We start from the raw sequence: 22,563 nt of genomic DNA on the forward strand, positions 1-22,563 counted from the left end.
CCCGTCTCGGCCTCCCAAAGTGCTGGGATTACAGGCTTGAGCCACCGCGCCCGGCTATTTTATTTTTTAGAGACATAGTCTTGCTCTGTTGCTAGGCTGGAGTGCAGAGGCACGATCATAGCTCACTGCAGCCTTGAACTCCTGGGCTCAAGAGATCCTCTCACTTCAGTCTCCCAAGTAGCTGGGACCACAGGAGTATGCCAACATGCCCAGCTGATTTTTAAAAAAATTTTTATAGAGATAGCATCTCGCTGTGTTGCCTAAGATGGTCTCAAACTCCTGGCCAGTGATCCTCCCCACTTGGCTTCCCAAAGTGCTGGGATTACAGGCACGAACCACCACACCTGCTGCTTACCCTCATTCAACATGTGCTTACTGATCACCTGCTATGTGCCAGGCACTGTGTGTTGGGGGCATGGAATACACAGATATATAAGGTGCAGCAGCAAAGATAATGTCTCAGAAAAGACACTCCCCAGTAAAAAATTTCCCTGCCTTCTTGCAAAAATATGTAGTGAAAAGCTCCAAAAAAGCTATATATACTTTTAAAATAAGTCACCAGGTGCAGTGGCTCAAGCACGAAATTCCAGTACTTTGGGAGGCCGAGGCGGGCGGATCACGAGGTCAGGAGATCGAGACCATGGTGAAACCCCGTCTCTACTAAAAATACAAAAAATTAGCCAGGCGCAGTGGCGGGGGCCTGTAGTCCCAGCTACTCTGGAGGTTGAGGCAGGAGAATGGCGTGAACCTGGGAGGCAAAGCTTGCAGCAAGCCGAGATCGCGCCACTGCACTCCAGCCTGGGCGACAGAGCAAGACTCCGTCTCAAAAAAATAATAATAATAATAAAAAAATAAATAAAATAAAATAAGTCATAGTACTTTGTATAACACAGTTTAGCCCTCATCCTGAATTTCATATCTATTGTGTAAAAAAAAATTTCTTTTCCCGGAATTCTCTCAGTACCTTGTATGTAAAAGAACATTCACTTATAAATACGTACTGAGCTGCATTGTGGACTCAGAGACGTCACAATTTCTGTAAAATATCTTAGAATATGCCAAGTAACAATACATGCAGAAAGGTTTTCATAGAAGCTGGGTAGACTGCATTAAAAACAAAAACAGATAACACTTACCATCTCCTTTTTCAGGGGACTCTTCAACAACACCAATATCAGGACCAGGATCAGAGGACCTCGAGGAACCACATGCACAAGGATTATTCCCTATCACTTGTAATTAACACTTATTAAGGAGAGAGGCAGCTTCTCACATAACAAGATTACAAAGATCACAGGGTCTGATAACACCAGCGCTGGTACAGGGCTCTGATACGTGATTATTGCCAAGCGGGAGGCTGGCCACAGTGTCTCACGCCTGTAATCCCAGCACCTTGGGAGGCTGAGATGGGCAGATCACTTGAGGTCAGGAGTTTAAGACCAGTCTGGCCAACATGGTGAAACCCCATCTCTACATACAAAAATTAGCTGGGCGTGGTGGCGTGCACCTGTAGTTCCAGCTACTTGGGAGGCTGAGGCAGAAGAATCGCTTGAACCTGAGAGGCAGAGGTTGCAGTGAGCCGGGATCGCGCCACTGCACTCCAGCCTGGCGACAGAGCAAGACTCAGTCTCAAAAAAAAAAAAAGAAAATCAGCTGGGTTCGGTGGCTCACACTTGTAGTTGCAGCTACTCTGGAGGCTGAGGTAGGTGAATCGCTTGAACCCGGGAGGCAGAGGTTGCAGTGAGCTGGGATTGTGCCACTGCACTCCAGCCTGAGTGACAGAGCGAGACTGACTCAAAAAAAGAGTGAGATGGTTAGAATGTGGCTGTTTTGCTTTTTTTTTTGGCAAGCAATTTTACAACCTCAGAATTATAAACCCCATTAATGTATTAAAAACTTGTACTAAACTATTAGACTATCACAGTAATGAGCAGCAACATTCAAGTTTCTGTTTAAGAGACTTAATTTCTGCCAATGTGTCAAGGACTTTATAAAAAATTTAATTAAAAATATATATGTCTCTAACCCACCAATTTCACTTTTTGCAATTTAACCTGTAAACTTCACAAGTGTGTAAAATCCATATACAAATAATGTCAAGATGGGTTCCTGACAAAATGAAGTAGGTGTGCTTCTATTATCCTTGAAATCAAGCTAAAAACCCGTGACATTATCTATACAATGAGCGGAAGACAATTCTGAAAGGCAGAGAGAAGAAGGCAGCCTGGCTGGGGACTTTGGGACTGAGGAGGGCAGTGAACTCCCTGGGTTTTCTGTTTGCTGCCTACACCCCTAGACTGGGTGCCAGAGAAGCTGACAACTCAGGTATACCAGGAGCAGACTACAGATGCCCCAAGGAAGGAGAGCTCTCAAGCCAAAGAACTAGGAAAGGGTCAGCCAAGCAAGACAGAAAACTTTGAGACAGTAATTGCCCTACTCCAACCAATCGCTGCAGAAAAAACTGCAGCACCACCCACACCTCTGTCAGCAAAGGCTGAGTTGGGATCCCAGACTTCCACCTTCCCCATGTTCACAGATGAATGGATTTAAAAACAGTGGAGTATCTATTCCATGGAATACTTCTCAGCAATAAAACAGGATGAACTACCGCATGCAGCAACATGGATAAATCTCAAAACAATTGAGGCCAGACAAGTGTACATTTTATATGGTTCTACTGCTCCCATGGAGAGCTTATAGACTGTTCTTTGGTTTTAAGCAACATAGTTAAGATTTAAATCATGAAGGTCAAGAGAAGCCAAGTAGTGGCCCACAAGGTCGCTTTGAGGTGGTGTGGGTGTATGAAGAAGCCTGGATGAGGTATTACTCACCTGCCCTTGATTTGTCTATGCAACAGCCTTTTGGAGATCTGCTTATGCACTGGAGTCTCGGCCACACTCTTAGTCAGCAGTTTGTGATAACCTAAAATGTAAAAACAGCTTAAATCATAAATTTCATTTAACCTCATCAAGAAGCAGCAGTAAGGCCAAGGGAGCAGTTTGAACTTCTGTATGGCTTATTACCTAGCTGGAGAGGATCTTAATGGTCTTTGGGCTAAGTTCTGTGGTTACAGGACTCAACATGATAGAAGTTTGTCAGCACTATTAGAGATTAAAAAGTGATATAAGGGCCGGGCACGGTGGCTCACGCCTGTAATCCCAGCACTTTGGGAGGCCGAGGCGGGTGGATCATGAGGTCAGGAGATCGAGATCATCCTGGCTAACACGGTGAAACCCCATCTCTACTAAAAATACAAAAATATTAGCTGGACGTGGTGGCGGGCACCTGTAGTCCCAGCTGCTGGGGAGGCTGAGGCAGGAGAATGGCGTGAACCCAGGAGGCGGGACTTGTAGTGAGCCAAGATCACGCCACTGCACTCCAGCCTGGGTGATACAGCTAGACTCCATCTCAAAAAAAAAAAAAAGACATAAGACAATCTAAATATAGGCTGGGCACAATGGCTCATGCCTGTAACCTCAGCACTTTGGGAGGCTAACGAGGGCGGATCACTTAAGGTCAGGAGTTCAAGACCAGCCTGGCCAATATGGTGAAAGCCTGTCTCTACCAAACATACAAAAATTAACTGGGCAAGGTGGCACATGCTTGTAAGCCCAGCTACTTGGGAGGTTGAGGCAGGAGAATCACTTGAATCCAGGAGGCAGTGGTTGTAGTGTGCCAAGATCATGCCACTGCACTCTAGCCTGGGTGACAGAGGGAGACTCCATCTCACACACACACAAAAAAAGACAATATAAATATAAAATTTTATCTCATAAGCAATCCTGAAAAAATGAAAACTGCTCACTTGTTAAGACTAACACCTAATTGGTGGTTCTAGTATTTATGATTAAATGAAATATGTGAAAATGCTGATACGCCACATAAATGTTAATTATTAAGATAAACCTAGGTGGCACAAAATTTCTCAGTAGAGTAGGCAGCCAAGCTACTTATGAAAGGACTGATTTAAAGTGAGCTTAAAATGACTTGTAAAGAAGAGTGATGCCAGTAAGAATGGTGAGGTAAGGACCTCTGAACACTCTCCTCCATAAAGGAACAGAGATCACTGGGAAAATGGTCAAAATCAACTTTTCCAGAACTCTGAACATTAACTAAAGGTTTGCAACAATCTAGGGTGTATTTGTTCAAGAAAAATGGTTGAATCTCAGGAAGCTTTAACTTGCCTTAGTCCCCACACCTTCCCCCTAGCCCTAGGGTAGCTTTAAAAATCAACTGCCCATAATCACAGTGAAAACCAACAGCCCAGCAGCCTCTGGACAAGGCAGAATGGGGCTGGAGCTCCTCCAAAACTCCATTCTCAGATAACTGTCATCCATTAACCTGTCAGGCAGTTCCCTGGAGAATCCTACTCAAATCGAGGCTTGTCTTAATTTGACCTGAATCAGAACAGGTCAACCACCTTTTTCCCTGACAGCATTTACTGAAAACAATCAGCAGCAATTGTTAAATGTCACAGCTGCCTGGGGTGGTGGTAACATTTGGTGCAATAACAAGCTGGCCTAAAGTTTTACTGGGAAAATTGGGGAATGAGACATCACAGGGGACTTGGAAAACCTCTGACGACATTCTTAGGCATCCAAAAGTCCACACACATGTGTAGCACTGTGCATGTGCCAAGGATAGACTTGAGAAGCCTGTAAGCTGCCACCTATGGCTAACCTTGAGGCTCTGGCAAAACAGAAAGTGAAGTGGAATTCTAAACTGCCTAGCTGAGTGTTGAAGGCATGACCCAACACACAAAGAGCCCCTCAGCAGGGGCTGTGAAACTTATGGGTTCCAGGCATTTAAAGAAATCTCTGTCCAATCATTAGCTGACCACTAAGACAACTGAGCAGAGGCTTTAGCGGCTACACATGACAAAGAATACAAAACTTAAACAAATAGTTCAGAAAAGTCACTAAGCAAAAACAACAACAAATCCTGGCAGGGGTGGGGTGGGTCTGATTGTTAGAGCTGCCTCATTATATTGTTTAAAATATCCATGCTGGGTGCAGTGGCTCATGCCTGTAATCCCAGAACTTCAGGAGGCTGAGGCAGGCGGATTGCTTGAGTTCAGGAGTTCAAGACAAGCCTGACCAACATGGTAAAACCACATCTTTACAAAAACATACAAAAATTAGCCAAGAGTGGTGGTGCATGCCTGTAGTCCAGCTAGCTACTTGGAAGGCCGAGGAGGGTGGAAGGATTGCTTAAGCCAAGAAGCTAGGGAGGTTGAGGCTACAGTGAGCCGAGATCATACCACTGCACTCCAGCCTGAGTGACAGAGCAAGACTCCATCTCAAAAAATAAATAAATAAATAAAATAAAATAAAACAAATCCAGTTGTCAACAAAATTATGAGTCATGCAAAGAAACAAAACACAAAAGTATGGCCCATTCACAGGGGAAAAAAAAAAATCAGCCAATAGAATCTGTCCCTGAGAAAAGTCCAGACACTGAACTTATTAGAACAAGACTTTAAATCAGCTATTTTAAATATGTTCAAAGAACTAAAGAAAATCATATCTAAAGATCTAAAACATGAGTCCAATGACTTGCCAAACAGAGAATATCAACAGATATTCTTAAAACAGGAAATCGTTAAAAAAAAAAAAAAAAAAGCAAACAAATTCTAGAGTTAAAACAAAAATGAAAAGTACATTTGAGGTGGCAGAAGCAAGAGTCAACAATTCTGAAGACAGATTAATTGAGATGATCTAGTCTAAGGAAGATAAAGACAAAAGAATGAAGAAAATGAACAGAGCTTCAGACACTTGTGACACCATCAAGCACAACAACACACACACATAGTCCAGAAGGAAAGGATAGAAAGCAAGAGGTAGAAAGAATATTTGAATAAATATTCGCTAAAAATGACCCAAATCCGATGAAAGACACTACACATCTAAGAAACGCAATACAAGTAGAATAAAGTGAAAGAGACCCAAACCCAGACAAATCATAATCAAACTATCAAAAGTGAAAAAGAGATGATCTTGAAAGGAGTCAGAGAGCAGCTATTCATCATGTATAGATCCTTGATGAGATTAGCAGCTGCTTTCTTGTCAGAGAAAAGGCAGTGTGATGACATACTCAAAGTACTGAGAGAAAAAAGACTGTCAACCAGGAATTCTATACCCAATAAAAGTATTCTCAAAAATGAAGAAGAAATCAGCATATTCTCAGATTGAAACAAAATAAAACAGAATTTGTCATTAGCAGACCTACCCTATAAATAATACTAAAAGGAGTCCTATGGGCTGAAAGGAAAGGGCACTAGGGTAACTCAAATCCACATAAAGAGTTAAACAGCATTGGTAAAGGTAACTATACAAGAAAAACATTATAAAAGTGTTTTTTATTTGTAACTGTTCCCACCTGTTATTTAAAAGACAGAGTAATGATTATAAATCAGTGTTGATGGGCATACAATGTATAGATGTAATTTGCATGACAATATAGAACTAAGAAGGGATAGTCAGAACTATACAATAGCAAAGTTTTTATAAACTATCAAAGTTAAATTGGTATCAATGAGAACTAGGCTGTTATAAGTTAATATCATAATTGTAATCTCCAGGGGAAGTGAGGTTGATGGAGAAGAAAGCTCTAGGGGTCAGTCCCTCAACCAAAATAACTAGTAAACTAGAAAAAAAGATCAGAATTCACTATTTTGGAACCTGTGAACTTGATTGAATACTTGTTAATAACCTGGGAAGTGCTTGATGATGGGAGAGGCTGCTGATCTTTAGGAAGGGAATGATGTGCATGTGCATGAACTAGCTACCATTTCCCTTTTCTCAGCTCTGCTGTAGCTATTGGGATAGCAGCCCACATTCCAGGAGCAGCTGGTTGGTGCTAGGGCAGACAGTGAGGACCTGGTCCTCCAAAAATTGGGAGTTACATGCTTTGGTCAGTCAGGCAGATTCCTGTAGGAGCAGTGCAGACACTGCCTTGGTTTCAGCTGTCTTAGGCTACACTGGGTTTCTCCTAATTATCAGAAGATTAAGGGACAGACACACCTTCCCCCCACTCCTTTCTTGAATCAGACATTTAAGGAAATCCTTCTTAGGTCATTGGCTGACCGCAGAGATAAAAGACAGAAACTTCAGTGACCACACATAACAAAGTATACATACTTTACACAAATAGTTCGGAAAAGGCACAAATGAATAGCTGAAGTCCTTAATAAGCAAAGAACAGGAATCCCTGAGGGGTGACAGAATCTGACCTCCACGCAGTTACCACATTATACTATCCCTAATAACTAGTCCTCAACAAAAAATTACAAAGTATACAAAGAAGCAGGAAAGTATGGCCTATTTACCAGAAAAGAGAATTTGGCAGAAACCGTCACCAAGGAAGCCAAGACATTGGAATTACTAATCAAGGATGTTAAATCAACTTCTCTAAATACACACAATGAGCTCACTTAAACCATATATTAAGAAACTAATGGAAATCAGGAAGATAACGTATGAACAAAATGAGAATATCAATAAAGCAACAGAAATGATAAAAAAGAATCCAGTTAGAAATTCTGGAGCTGAAATGAAAAAATTAACTAGATGGGTCAACCACAGATTTGAGCTGGCAGAAGAATCAGTGAACTTGAAGATAAGGTAATTGAAATTATCCAGGCTGAGCAGAAAGAAAAAACAATTAAAAAAACCCAAAAAACAAAAAACAAAGTCTGAGGGACCTGTAGGACACCATCAAGTGTACCAACACATACATCATGGGAGTCCAACGAGGAAATGAGACCAAAAGCAGCAGAAAATTTTTTGAAGAAATAATGGTTAAAAGCTTCCAAAATCTGATGAAAGACATGAACATATATACATCCAAGAAGTTCCATGAACTCCAAGCAGAATAAACTCAAAGAGATTCACACTGAGACACATTGTAGTCGAAGTGTTGAAACCCAAGGACAAAGAGAAAATCTGGAAAGCAGCAATAGAGAAGCAGCTTAATAAGATTAATAGTTGATTTTTCATCAGAAATTTGGGAGACCAGAAGGCAGTGGATGTCACATTTGAAGTCCTGAAGGGGGGAAAAAAACTGTCAACCAAAAATTCTACGTCCTTCAGGAATAAAGTAGAAAGTAAGACATTTCCAAATAGCTAAAAGCTGAGGGAGTTCATAATCAGTAGACTTACCCTATAAGAAAAACTAAAATGAAAGGTACTAGACAATAACTCAAAGCCACGAGAAGAAATAAAAAGCAATGGTAAAAGGTAACTACATAGATAAATATAAAAGCCAGCATTATGGTAATTTTGTTTTTTTTAAATCCTATATAATTTAAGTCTGTATTAACAGGTACACAATGTATAAAGATGCAGTCTACAACAATATAAAGAAAGAGAGACAGAAATATATAGTAGCAGAGTGTATATTATTGAAAAGAGGTTGGCTTTATTCATAAAGCCAGGTTCATTTAAGCTTAAGATGCTAATTGTGATCTCCAAGGTAACCACTGAGAAAACAACTTAAAAATATACAGAAAAAGAAAGAAGGGAATTAAACTAGTACACTACAAAAAATCAGCTAAATACAAAAACCAGGAATTGAGGAATTGAGAAACAAAAAGGCAGAAAACATAGAAAATGATAGTTGTTCCTTATTAGTAATTACATTCATAGAAGTGGATTAAGTACTGCAATTGAAAAGCAGAGATAGGCGGAACGGATTTAAAAAAACATGCTCCAACTCTATGAGGTCTATAAGATATTTAGTTTAGATACAAAGACACTAAGGTTGAAAGTAAAAGGACAATGAAAGATATCCTATGCAAAAGAGCTGGTGAGTGGGGAGCTGTATTATTGTCAGACAAAACAGACTGTAAGCTAAGAAAGGTTACAAAAGACAAAGTACATTACCTACTGGTAAGAAGTTTAATTGATCAGGAAGACATAATAATTATTAACATATATACCTAAGAACAGAGTCTCAAAATACATGAAGCAGAAATTGACAGAACTGAAGGGAGAAATAAACAATTCAACAGTAATAGCTGGAGACTTTAATATGCCACTTTGAATAATGAATAAACAATAAAACAGAAGCTCAACAAGGAAACAGAAGACTTGAATACCATAAATGAACTAGACCAAACACACATCTACAGAATCTTTCATATTCTTCTCAAGCACACATTAAACATTCTCCAGGGTAGAACAAATGTTAAGCCATAAAATAAGTCTCAAGTTTCAAAAGACTGAAATCATACAAAGTATGTTTTACAACAACAGAATGAAACTAGAATAGAGAAGAGAATTTAGGAAATACATGTATGTGGAAATTAATGCACTCCGAAATAACCAATGGATTAAAGAAGAAATCACAAGGGAAATTCGAAAATATCTTGAGATGATGAAAACAAAAACAAATCATATCAAAATTTATAGGATATGCCTAAAGCAGTGCTTTATTAAAAAAGATCTCAAATCAATAGCTTAAACTTTACCTTAAAAAAGTAGAAAAAGAGCAAACAAAAACCAAAGCTAATAGAGGGAAAAAAAATGAAACTGAGATTAGAAAACCAACAGAGGCTAGATGTGGTAGCTCACACCTGTCTCAGCACTTTGGGAGGCTGAGGTGGGCAGATCACTTGAGGTCAGGAGTTGGAGACCAGCCTGCTCAACATGGTGAAACCCCGTCTCTACTAAAAATACAAAAATTAGCCGGGCGTGGTGGCACATGCCTATAATCCCAGCTACTGGGGAGGCTGAGGCAGGAGAAGCGCTTGAACCTGGGAGGCAGAGGTTGCAGTAAGGCGAGATCACGCCACTGCACTCCAGCCCAGGAGACAGAGTGAGAGAGATTCTGTCTCAAAAAAAAGACAAAGAAAACCAATAGAGAAGAATCAGTAAACCAAAGTAAATTCTTTGAAAAGATTAACAAAATTGACTGGGTGTGGTGGCTCATGCCTATAATCCCAGCAACCGTGGGAGGCCGAGGGCAGATCATTTGAGCTTAGGAGTTTGAGACTAGCCTGGGCAACATGATGAGACTCCATCTCTACAAAAAAATACAAAAAATTAGCTGGATGTGGTGGTGTACACCTGTAGTCCCAGCTACTTAGGAGGCTGAGGTGGGAGAATCACTTGAGCCTGGGAGGTGGAGGCTGCAGTGAGCCGAGATTGCACCACTGCACTCCAACCTGGGTGATAGAGGAAGACCCTGTCTCAAAAACAAAAAAAAAATAGATTAACAAAATTGACAAACCTTTAGCTAGACTGAAAGAAAAAAGAGGGAAGAAGACTCAAATAACTAAATCAGGAAAGAAAGACAGTACATTACTACCAATCTTACAGAATAACCCTTTCCTTTTTCCTAGCTATTCTGAAATGTGGTACCTTTGTTCTTCTTGAAGTTGTCAAGTTTATCCTCTAGACCTTCCACAGCTGACACAGAATGGCTTCTAGGCAATCCCCGCTTTAGTGATCTCTTTGAAGGGGAAAGCAATTCCTGGTTGAAAAGATTTCTTCGTACTTTGGTCACTTCTGAAAGCATTAAAAAAAAAAAAAGAAAAAGCCAAAAATTATCATCAATAAATGCCATATCTGAGAAAAGAAAGATAACCAAAACAGAGAAGCTCCTTAAGGAAACTACTCTACAGATTGCTATTGTCACATATGCTAATAAGGTTTCTTTAAATAGTATATTCCCATAATGCATTAAAAATATCTACTTTTGCAAATTAAAAAAAATTTTATACGTTATTTTGCATGAGGTAGGGGGTACAATGTCATTCTTTTGCATGTGGATATCCAGTTGTCTCAGCATCATTTGTGCAAAAGACTATTCATTCTCCATCAAATTGTCTTGGTACCCTGAATATCAGTTGACCATAATAAATGCTAGTGCTAATTTCTTTTTTAAAGGCTAGATAGAATGCAGCAGTGAAACCTTCTACTCCTGGGCATTTCTTTGTGAGTAGTTTTTTGATAACTAATTCAAACTTTTTACATGTTATAGATCTATTCTGATTTTCTATTTCTTCTTGAGTCTGTTTTTAGTAGTTTGTATCTTTCTAGGAGTTTGTCCATTTCATCTAGGTTATCCAATGTGTTGGTATACAGTGGTTTGTAGTATTCCATTACGAATTCAATTTAAATCTAACTTCAGGAACATGAGGAAGGCCCACACCACTTAGTAAGTTAGAAACTTTACTCATTGTAAAATGGAGATAATTCTTTTTTTTTTTTTTTTTTTGAGATGGAGTCTCGTTCTGTCGCCCAGGCTGGAGTGCAGTGGCTGGATCTCGGCTCACTGCAAGCTCCGCCTCCCGGGTTTATGCCATTCTCCTGCCTCAGCCTCCCGAGTAGCTGGGACTACAGGCGCCCGCCACCTTGCCCGGCTAGATTTTGTAGTTTTAGTAGAGACGGGGTTTCACCGTGTTAGCCAGGATGGTCTCGATCTCCAGACCTCGTGATCCGCCCGTCTCGGCCTCCCAAAGTGCTGGGATTACAGGCTTGAGCCACCGCGCCCGGCCAAATGGAGATAATTCTTAAGAGGATGGCTAACAGAGGTCATGGTCCTTTTAATATAGCCCATGTTATGACTATTTTTCTCATTTTGGACCTTTTTGCTGCTGTGTATTCAGCTCAGTATTGAGTAGAGAACTGTTCTTTTCAGTTCTACAGATTTCTTTCTTCTTCTTCTGACTACTTTACTAAGCTGCGGGGACATTTTAAATTCTATTCTTGACTCCAAAGCATGAAAGTTCTGATCATCTAGACTCAAAGTTAGAAAAAATAGCTGAAAATCAAGAAGTACTTGGCAAATCTAGCCAGATGATACCTTAATCTTAAGATAGCCTGGTGGAAGTGGTTCAAAAATTCACCAAGGGTGAATTCTTCAAAGATTAATCATTTAAACCCAAACCAAATAATCTAGGATCCACAAATTGGGAGCAACCCTTGTGTTTACCCATCAATGACATAAAGGTTCATATTAAGGTTATTAAGGACATCAATAACACACACCAAAGTTTTAAAAATTGTTTCCCTATCTCCATTATAAGAGTTCCTGTTACCTAACTTAGGCTGTTGGTGAAATTGATTTATGACCTGAAAGCCAAATTTGGTTTGTTATTCTCTATTTTCCCAATGTTTTGAAAAGTTTAATATCTATAGAAAGTTTCAAATAATAATAAAATTAAACATATGCCCATCAATGAAGGTCACCAACTGACAATATTTGTTTTCTCCTTCCTTCTTTCTATAGGTACATTATTCCCCTAAACATTGGGGAGTAAGTTGCAAACATTGCAACTGTTCACTTCCTAAAGGTCAGCATGTATCTCCTAAAAACAAGGACATTCTTCTCCATAACCCCAATGACATTATTACACTCAAAATATCTTTTAACATTGATACAATATTATCTAGCATACATCGCTTCTTCAAATTTCTCTAGTTGTCTCAATAATATCCTTTCTAGTATTTTTTTCCCTAAATTTAAGAGCCAAGCAGAGATCATGGAATGCATTTAGCTGTCATGCTTAAACTCCATTCATCTAAAACAGTTTCACTGCCTCTTTTCTTTTTCCTTTCTTCCGGCTTTTATGATAATTTTTTGTGTGTTTTTTCTTGTTTTTTGAAAGATTTCAGACCAGCTATTTTGCAAAATACAGTATTTTGAGACTATTCCTAGGGGACTATGTCCATGGTATTTGGACATACTTTATTAGCCAACAATCATACAAAGCCTTAATTTACACCTGTAAGCAGCTGCTTAAAAGGCTGGAGTGCAGTGGCTGGATCTCAGCTCACTGCAAGCTCCGCCTCCCGGGTTTATGCCATTCTCCTGCCTCAGCCTCCCGAGTAGCTGGGACTACAGGCGCCCGCCACCTCGCCCAGCTAGTTTTTTGTATTTTTTTAGTAGAGACGGGGTTTCACCATGTTAGCCAGGATGGTCTCGATCTCCTGACCTCGTGATCCGCCCGCCTCGGCCTCCCAAAGTGCTGGGATTACAGGCTTGAGCCACCGCGCCCGGCCATAAAGTTGTCATTCTAGTGAATAAATATATACACTGAGAAAACAGTATACCTTGCACTGTACCTTTCACTGGCTGGGAAGGCTGCTGAGAAGCAGGGTGAGAGTTCTCCTGAAACATGAGAAAATCCAGAAGGAAAATTTAAATAGGCATTCATTGAAATAAAAGAATAAAGATTTCACATGAACCCTTTGACTCTTGCAATTCATTTATAGGAATCCGTAATAGAAATAATAAAATGTACCATAGAAATGTTCCACAAACACTGCTGCACTATATAGTAATAATACAAAATAAAAAACACTACACATGCCCACAAAGAGTGAAACAGTTAAATAAATTACATACCCATCCAATGCAGACATTACAAGAATAAGGAAGGAAGACCTCTCTATATATGGCTGAGCATCCCTACTCTGAAAATCCAGTATGCTCCAAAATCCAAAACTTCCTGAGTGCCAACACGACACTCAAAGGAAACACTCATTGGAGCATTTTGGACTTCTGGATGTGGGATGCTAACCAGTAAGTACATGTAATGCAATTGTTCCAAAATCCAAAAATATCTGAGATTGGAAACATTTCTGCTCCTAAGCATTTTGGGTAAGAGATACTCAACCTGTACTAACATAGAGATCTGTGATAGGGAAGAAAACGGAAAATATTAAGTATTCTAAGTTATATCATTTATATATATATGTCTATAATGGATCTGCAGAAATCTTTGGTGTTATCGGTACATACAGAAAAGGGCCTGGAAATATACACAACAAACTATCATCAGTGATTACTTCTGATGAATGGATGGAGAAGGAACACCCTAACTTTTAACTTTAATAGTTTTAACTTTTTAATGATAATCATGTATACTTTTTTACCTAAGAAGGGAAAAGCCATATACATTAATTAGAGGGTGGCTATACTCTCAGAAACATTTCTTTATCAGACTGCTATTTACTTGCTATTACAGTAGAGGATTCAAGAGTCTAAACCCTAGATGCACCAAAACAAGGAAATTTTTTTTTTAAAGATTTTTTGTTTTTTTCAATTCATCATAATAATTGAAGAAGCCACCACATATGGGCAGAAACTTAAAAAATGGTCTCAGTGATATAACCAAGGTCTTGCTGACAAGAAATGAGATGTGATCACTCTTATTTATATTGATTAATAACTCTTTTAAAGAGAGAAACTATAATTGCAAAAATATGTCATACATCCGGCCGGGCACAGTGGCTCATGCCTGTAATCCCAGCACTTTGGGAGGTCGAGGTGGGCAGATCACGAGGTGAGGAGATCGAGACCATCCTGGCTAACACGGTGAAATCTCATCTCTACTAAAAAATACAAAAAATTAGCCGGGCATGGTGGTGCACGCCTGTAGTCCCAGCTACTTGGGAGGCTGAGGCAGGAGAATGGCATAAACCTGGGAGCAGAGCTTGCAGTGAGCTGAGATGGTGCCACTGCACTCCAGCCTGGGCGACAGAGGGAGATTATCTCAAAAAAAAAAAAAAAAAAAAAAAAAAAGTCATACATCCAATTTCCTATCCAGGGAAGTAAACTACAGTGTACAGACCAAATCTGGACCACCTCTTATTTTTGAAAATAAAGTTTTTACTGAAACACAGTCATGCTCATTTCTTTCCATAATGCCTGTGGCTGCTTTCCCACTACAGCAGGACAACTGAATAGATGTTGCAGAGACGTATGGCCTGCAAAGGCTAAAACATCTACTATCTGGCCCTTTACAGAGAAAGTTTGTCAACCCTTGTTAATCCATGTAATTGAATGAAAAACTAGGAGAGTATGTCCTGGAGGTATTAGGGCAGGATCAAACTTCTTTTTTTTTAAATCATTGTGTTCTTGTGGAGTTAAGATGCATAGAAGAAATTAATATACATTAATGTAATTAATACTACATATCTACACTTAAGTTGTAAGTTCACTGCTTCCCGAGTTAACTATATTGATCCTTTGGAGAACTGAGATTTATTCTTTTAAAAATGTAATATCTGTTCCTTTCAGTTCAACAACTGTCACTTATCTATGGTACCAACTTTGACATGAAAAAACGTTACTAACCACAATCAAATCCTGACCTCAAATTTTTTTTTTTTTTTGACAGAGTCTCTCTCTGTAACCCAGGCTGGAGTGCAGTGGCTTGATCATAGCTCACTGCAGCTTCAAACTCCCAGGCTCAAGCGATCCTCCAACCTCAGCCTCCCGAGTGGCTGGGACTACAGGAGTGCGTCACTATACCTAATTTTTTAATTTTTTGTGGAGACAAGGTCTCACTATGTTGCCTAGGCTGGTCTCCAACTCCTGGGCTCAAGTGATTCCTCCTGCGTTGGCCTCCCAAAGTTCTGGGATTATAGGCACGAACCACTGTGCCCAGTCGTAATTCTGATCTTAGAGAAGAAAACTATCTTGTGCAATCTAAAACGAAAGTCTCGAAGTGTGCTAGAAAGATCTGCAAATCATTGTAAAATCTAGGGAGAATAAAGGCCTGGCAACTTTCGGCCATTCAGTTTTGAATTTTCCAGTCTTCAATGAGGATTGTGAGATATGTAAGATTTGCATTTTATTCACAGTTACAGTTTAAGAAAATGAACACCATTAACCCTTTAAAAGAAATCCCACCTCCAATTCCAAAGGATAGCTACAAATATCTAGAAACACAACAAACCACTATTATAATAATTAATGCTTCTAAAGATAGTTCTCACTGAATTTTAACTCTTCTCAGATAGTTCGTGCAGTTGAAAAGTTTCATTGTATTTTTAGTCTCCCTTTTTTCCTTAGCAAGACATTAATTCTACTCAGTAAACAGATTCCAGCTAGGTTTATTTTTTTTTTTCAACCAATAAAAACCTCAAGTCCTTATATCAACTGCCACGAAAAAAACAACAATAGTACCCTGTTATCTGTGATTTCACTTTCCACGGTTTCAGTTTCCCATGGCCCCAAAATGGGTGAATATAGTACAATTAAGATATTTTGAGAGGGAGACCACATTCACATAACTTTTATTATATTATACTGTTATAATTGTTCTATTTTATTATTGTTGTTGTTAATCTCTTACTGTGCCTAATTTATAAATTGAACTTATGCATGCATAGGAAAAAACAGTACTATATATAGGGTTCAGTACTACCTGTGGTTTCAGGCATCCACTAGGGGTCTTGGAACATATCTTCTGCAGATAAGGGGGGACTACTCTACCTCCTAGCTCCATGACCGTCATCATCTTCTTTTCCAAAAAACTTGCTATTCATTCATCCATTCATTCATTCATTCACTTAAAAGAGATGAAGTCTTGCTCCGTCACCCAGGCTGCAGTGCAGTGGCACGATCATAGTTCATTGCAGCCTTGACCTCCTGGGCTCAAGCGATCTCCCTGCTTCAGACTCCTGAATAGCTGGGCCTATAGGCATGTGCCACCATGCCTGGCTAATTTTTTTTAATTTTATTTTTTGTAGACAAGGTCTTGCTATGTTGTCCCGGCTGGTCTCAAACTCTTGGTGTCAAAGTATCCTCCCTCCTCTGACTCCCAAAGTGCTGGGATTATAGGTGTGAGCCCCTGTGCCTGGCCTAAATTTGTTATTGAAGTAAAACATAACATATTGAAAAGCACCTTCTGGTATGCAACCAAAGTCCTATTACGATTGTATATTCTCTTCCAGCGACCGCTTTGCTTATTTTAGTTATTGTTTTATGAGTTTTCTTATCTACATTAAAGATTTTGAATTAATTCATTCCTAACATTTACTCGCCGTTTTTCCTCACATTACCTCTAACTATCACACTCTTCAGTAAAACTGTTAATCTCTTAACAAGTTTATATTTTCTTATTCCTTGGATTATAGTTTTATACACATTCATAAAAATATTTAATATTATTTCTGTATCCTCCAAAGTTCATTTTCCTAAAAGTAGGGACACTGCCTTTTTATTCTTATTTACTGTGTCATCTCAAACTGGAAGGATTACTTACCTTTTTCGTAGCTCTCTTTGACACTTTAGGAATTTCAATTTGTCGAAGATTCTGTGAAACCTCAGCAATGCTTTTATGTCTTATTAATGCATTTTTCCTTTTAAAAATAGAAATAGTCAATACATCTAGATAGAGGTTATATATGGTTAAATTCAAATGGAACTAGAGTCTAAGTGAAATAAAATATGGTTTAAATAAAAGCCAGTTATCTTAAGGTTGTTCTGGATTTATAATAAAACAAGTCACCCCAGAATTTTCAAAAGTAACAAATTCAACTAGTTATGAACAATGAAAAGCATCAAGGGAAATTTAAAAAGCTGAAACTCTAAGCTTATTTCATAAAAGGCCTAGTTCCTGGAGACCTCCTGTGGACAGTAAAGAAGGCTTTGTGAAATACGAAATAAACACTATACAGTCACGCAATGTTTCCTTAAATGACGAACTGCATGTATGACAAAGGTCCCATAGGTTATAATGGAGCCTATACAGAAACCTAATATATGACACTTGATATTGGCATTACAGATCAAGTAGGGGAAATGACTGCTCTTCAGTAACAATGCTGGAACATTAGCTTTTCCATACGAAAAAACATATACTATCTAGGTTTTGGTAGGCACACTCTGATGTTAGTACAACGAAAATTGCCTAACAACGCATTTATCAGGATGTATCCCTGTTGTTAAGCAAAACATGACTATGTATTTCCTAGATAATATAAAGATTGTCAGATGCTCCTATTATGAGCTCTAATAGTTGGTTTCTATATAGTTGGTCAGACATAAGGGCAGCTATTAGTTCAACAAATTATATGGACAAAGATGACTGGACTGTGGTTGAAACACATCTTTTATCAGAACTATAACAGTGCGAATAATTCCTTTGATTCTTTGGGCTCTTACCTTCTCTTCTTGGCTGATCTGGTACGAAGTTCCTCCAGTTCATCAGATTCAGGGCTGCCTGACACTGATCTACGAGCACTTGACAAAAAAGGCACAGAAAGAAGTGGTGATTTGTTCTCTTGTGTCATGGAGTCGTCACTGAAAAAATCTGTAGGAAGGACACCAGCCAGCTTCTGAGGAATCACAAACCCTAGGCTGTTGTAAAGACTTCCAAGTGTCTTTGGGATAGAGTCAATATACCTGCGGAATAGATTGATTGAATATGGAACAGAGTTACCATCTTACCCTCTCTATTCCCTCCCTCACCCAGCCTAAGAAGTAGTCCTTACAACTCCAAAATTCAGAGACAACACCATATGTAGGTATTGACAAAACAATTTTAAAGTTAAGTTAGTAATCATCAAACTTACAATCTCAAAATTTCCTCCAGAAACTCAGCTAGGTACGCTGAATCCTCAGTTAAACACACCATGCGCAGGAAATCTGTCACCTGAAGGAGATTTTAGAACATTATTAGATAGATGCCCTCTGCAGGGAAGCTGAAAGCATCTAGGGCTTATTTCAATGGCACGAAGCTATATACTTGCCTCCTCCACGACTTGTTCCATATCATCTGTACTTTCATTTATTGAAGGGCATTGCAGACACATCTCCAAACGAAGAAATACCTGAAGCTGGCACCTTGAGAGAAAAAAAAAACTTGGTCATATCTACTTTGGATATCACTAAACGAAAAGCTCCTTCCTTAAGCATAGATCTATTTATATAGGAAACAACAATCAAAAAGGAGAAAAGCCAGTGCCTTTTCTAAAACTGATATAGTTATTAGATAAATAGGTGATTCAAGCTGCATATTATAACATCAAAAGAATTGGCTACAAAACATCTTCATGCAATTGGTAATCTTTTTTTTTTTTTCTTTTTTTCTGTGACAGGGTCTTGCTCTGTTGCCCAGGCTAGAGTGCAGTACTGGCATCATAGCTCACAGTAGTCTTGAACTCCTGGGCTCAAACAATCCTCCAGCTTTAGCCTCCCAAGTAACTAGGGCTACAGGTATACACCACCATGCTCACCTAATTAAAAAATTTTTTTTGGTAGAGACACGGTCTCACTATATTGCCCAGGATGGCCTCAAATTCCTGGCTTCAAGCAATCCTCCTGCTTTGGCTTCCCAAGGTGCTAGGATTACAGGCATGCGCCACCGTGTCACAAACAATCTATTTTAAACTGATACAAGCTAATCTCACAGCTTTGTTTTGGAGAGATGATTTTTAAAAAACGGTAGTTACTTACTCTCTAACTTTGTCTTCCTTATCCAGTTTTTTTCCTAGATTCTGTCGAAGACTTTTGCTAGTTTTAAGAGATTACTTTTACTTGATTCAGGCAGTTCACCTAAAAATACAAAATTATTACATAGGAGAATAGTGTTACTTGTCATTATTTCTAATTTCTTTCAGAGTTGACTAAAGCCCTAAGAAGGGAAATACATTCCCTTATAAACTTCTCTATTCTTTCATTTGAATGAAAAAGTGACATGAATCTTCTTCTATCTTTAAAAAGAACATGGTAAAAAAGTTCTTTTGAGAGCAAGCGGGCATGGATAAAACAAGCCTGCCCTAAATAAAGTGTCTTAAAAGAAATGTTCCACAAAGCAGTGATTAAGAAACCTAAGTATTATAAACAAATCCTCCTGTTTGCTTTAGAGAAGGAGCTCTGTGGTGGCCACTGAACATGAATAAAACAACAACACGGTCTAAAATAGTGGTTTGCAACACTCCCAGTGCCTAAGAATTATTCAGGGGGCTTTTTAAAAGTACCAACCCCAGAGATCTGTTTCAGCTCGTCTGGAGAGAGCAAGGCATCTATATCTATCTATATTCTATATATTTTATTTATTTATTTATTTTATTATTATTATTTTTTTGATGGAGTCTCGCCCTGTCGCCCAGGCTGGAGTGCAATGGCACGATCTTGTCTCACTGCAACCTCCACCTCCCAGATTAAAACGATTCTCCTGCCTCAGCCTCCCAAGTAGCTGGGATTACAGGTGCCTACCACCACATCCAGGTAATTTTTGTATTTTTAGTAGAGAAGGGGTTTCACCACGTTGGCCAGGCTGGTGTCAAACTCCCGACCTCGTGATCTGCCCACGCTGGCCTCCCAAAGTGCTGGGATTACAGGCGTGAGCCACTGTGGCCAGTCAGCATACACTTATTTTTTAAATGTTGTAGGTGATTCTAAACTATAGCCAGGGTTAAAAACCACTGGCTTAATCATGCAGCTAACATATAGCTCACATGAGGAAAGGCTTTTCATTAGGAGAGAACTATATGTAATTATCCCCGCTCACCCCATCTCTTTGATTTTTGCCTTACCAGTTCACCATATCCACCTTCTGAGATCTGGAATTGTACTTACTCCCTTACTCATCTTACCATTTTTGAATCACGCATGGCATAACAGACATTTTGCAACACATTAACCAAATCCACCAATAACCAACCAACCACTACATCTATGACAAACAATATCCGGATTCTCTTACTTCTAATTCCTTGGTGCCTTTTGATTTTAGGAACATTTTAATGGTTGAGATCATGTTTCGAGCACATGCATTCAACATGATTTCTCCTGTGGCCACAGTCTTTTGGTAATTTTCACGTATATATGATAGTAGCTCTTCCTCGGTTTTAAAATCTGTGAAAAAAATAACATAAAATGGATTAATCATATCTTGCTCAAGTCCTTGTATTATTTAGGCCAGTAGTTATCCACTGGGGAAAATATTTCCTTGCAGGGAACATTTGGCTATGTCTGGATTGTCAAGACTGATGGCAGTGGGGGCGAGGGTGGCTGCTGGCATCTAGTATGTAGAAGCCAGGGATGCTGCTAAACATCCTACAATGCATAGGACAGCCCCACAACAAAGAATTATCTGCTCTAAAATGTCAATAGTCCAGAGATTGAGAAAGTACAAAGACAAGTGATTAACTTAATTTAAATTTTATTTTATTTGAGACAAGGTCTCACTCTGTCACCCAGCCTAGAGTGCAATGACACAATCTCGGCTCACTACAACTTCCGCCTCCCAGGCAGGCTCAAGTGATCTTCCCACCTCAGCCTCTAGAGTAGCTGGGACCACAAGCATGTGCCATCACACCTAGCTAATTTTCTGTATTTTTGGTAAAGACAGGGTTTCACCATGTTGCCCAGGCTGGTCTTGAACTCCTGAACTCAAGCCATCTGCCCGCCTTGGCCTCCCAAAGTGCTGGGATTACAGGCATGAGCCACCATGCCCAGCCAAGTGATTAATTTCAAGGCTCTGTATACCAAGGGTAAGTGTTAAAAATTTAAAGGAAGGAGGCCAGGCGCGGTGGCTCATGACTGTAATCCCAGCAGTTTGGGAGGCCGAGGCAGCCGAATCACCTGAGGTCAGGAGTTCAAGACCTGTCTGGCCAACATGGTGAAACCCCTTCTCTACTAAAAATACCAAAAATTACCCGGGTGTAGTGGTGCGCGCCTATAATCCCAGCTACTCAGGAGGCTGAGACAGGAGAATCCCTTGAACCCGGGAGGCAGAGGTTGCAGTGAGCCGAGATAGCACCATTGCACTCCAGCCTGGGCAACAAGAACGAAACTCCATCTCAAAACAAACAAACAAACAAAAAATTTAAAAGTAGGAAGAAATAAAACTGTCTTTGGTGATATGACATGATTAGAAAACCTGAAAGAACAAACAACAAAACTCCTGGAACTAACAAGTGATTATAGCAAATTTGCAGGATACAAGATTAATACATAAAAGTCCATTGCTTTCCCATATACCAGCAATATACAAGCAGAATTTAAAATTAAAAACATATTACCATTTAAATTAGCACCCCCCTAAATATGAAATACCCAGGTATTAAATCTAACAAAATTTGTATAAGGTCTATATAGGGAAAACCACAAAATTCTGTGAACGAAATCAAAGAACTAAATAAGTGGAGAGATATTCCATATTCACAGCAAGAAAGACTCAATACTGTCAAGATTTCAGATTCCCAATTTGATTTATAGATTCTATGCAATCCCTATCAAATTAGTTATTTTCTGCATATTGACAAACTGATTCTAAAGTTTATATGAAGAGGTGAAAGATCCAGAATAACTAACTCAATATTGAAGGAGAAAAACAAAGTTTGAGGACTGATAGTACCAAACTTCAGGACTTACTATAAAGCTACAGTAATCAAGACAGTTTGTGTGGTATTAGCAAAAGAATAGAGAGATCAATGTAACAGGAGAGCCTGGAAATAGACCTACATAAATATAGTAAACTGATTTTTTTTTTTTTTGGAGACAGAGTCTTGCTCTGTCACCCAGGCTGGAGTGCAGGGGTGCAATCTCAGCTCACTGCAACCTCTGTCTCCTGGGATCAAGCAATTCTCATGCCTCAGTAACCCCAAGTAGCTGGGATTATAGCCGCCTGCCACCATGCCTGGCTGATTTTTGTATTTTTAGTAGAGACGGGGTTTCACCATGTTGGCCAGGCTAATCTCAAACTCCTGACCTTAGGTGATCTGTCCCTCTTGGCCTCCCAACGTGCTGGGATTACAAGCATGAGTCACTGCACCTGGCCTCAACTGATCTTTGACAAAGGAGCAAAGACAATAT

The 22,563-nt window shown here is 39.4% G+C and overlaps 1 protein-coding gene across 1 annotated transcript in view; it reads right to left on the reverse strand.

Annotated features, from left to right (window-relative positions):
• TICRR (TOPBP1 interacting checkpoint and replication regulator) overlaps window positions 1-22,563 on the reverse strand; it is a 57,309-nt gene that overhangs the window by 12,100 nt on the left and 22,646 nt on the right. The window contains 11 exon segments of the mRNA XM_017861237.1: window positions 1,137-1,195; window positions 2,832-2,922; window positions 10,362-10,508; window positions 13,059-13,116; window positions 17,003-17,099; window positions 17,905-18,144; window positions 18,315-18,394; window positions 18,492-18,585; window positions 19,198-19,269; window positions 19,271-19,296; window positions 20,450-20,601. Coding sequence (XP_017716726.1) covers window positions 1,137-1,195; window positions 2,832-2,922; window positions 10,362-10,508; window positions 13,059-13,116; window positions 17,003-17,099; window positions 17,905-18,144; window positions 18,315-18,394; window positions 18,492-18,585; window positions 19,198-19,269; window positions 19,271-19,296; window positions 20,450-20,601 — 1,116 coding nt within the window.

The sequence above is a fragment of the Rhinopithecus bieti genome, unplaced genomic scaffold, assembly GCF_001698545.2.
Source record: "Rhinopithecus bieti isolate Rb0 unplaced genomic scaffold, ASM169854v2 scaffold_57534, whole genome shotgun sequence".
Classification (NCBI taxonomy): Eukaryota; Metazoa; Chordata; class Mammalia; order Primates; family Cercopithecidae; genus Rhinopithecus; species Rhinopithecus bieti.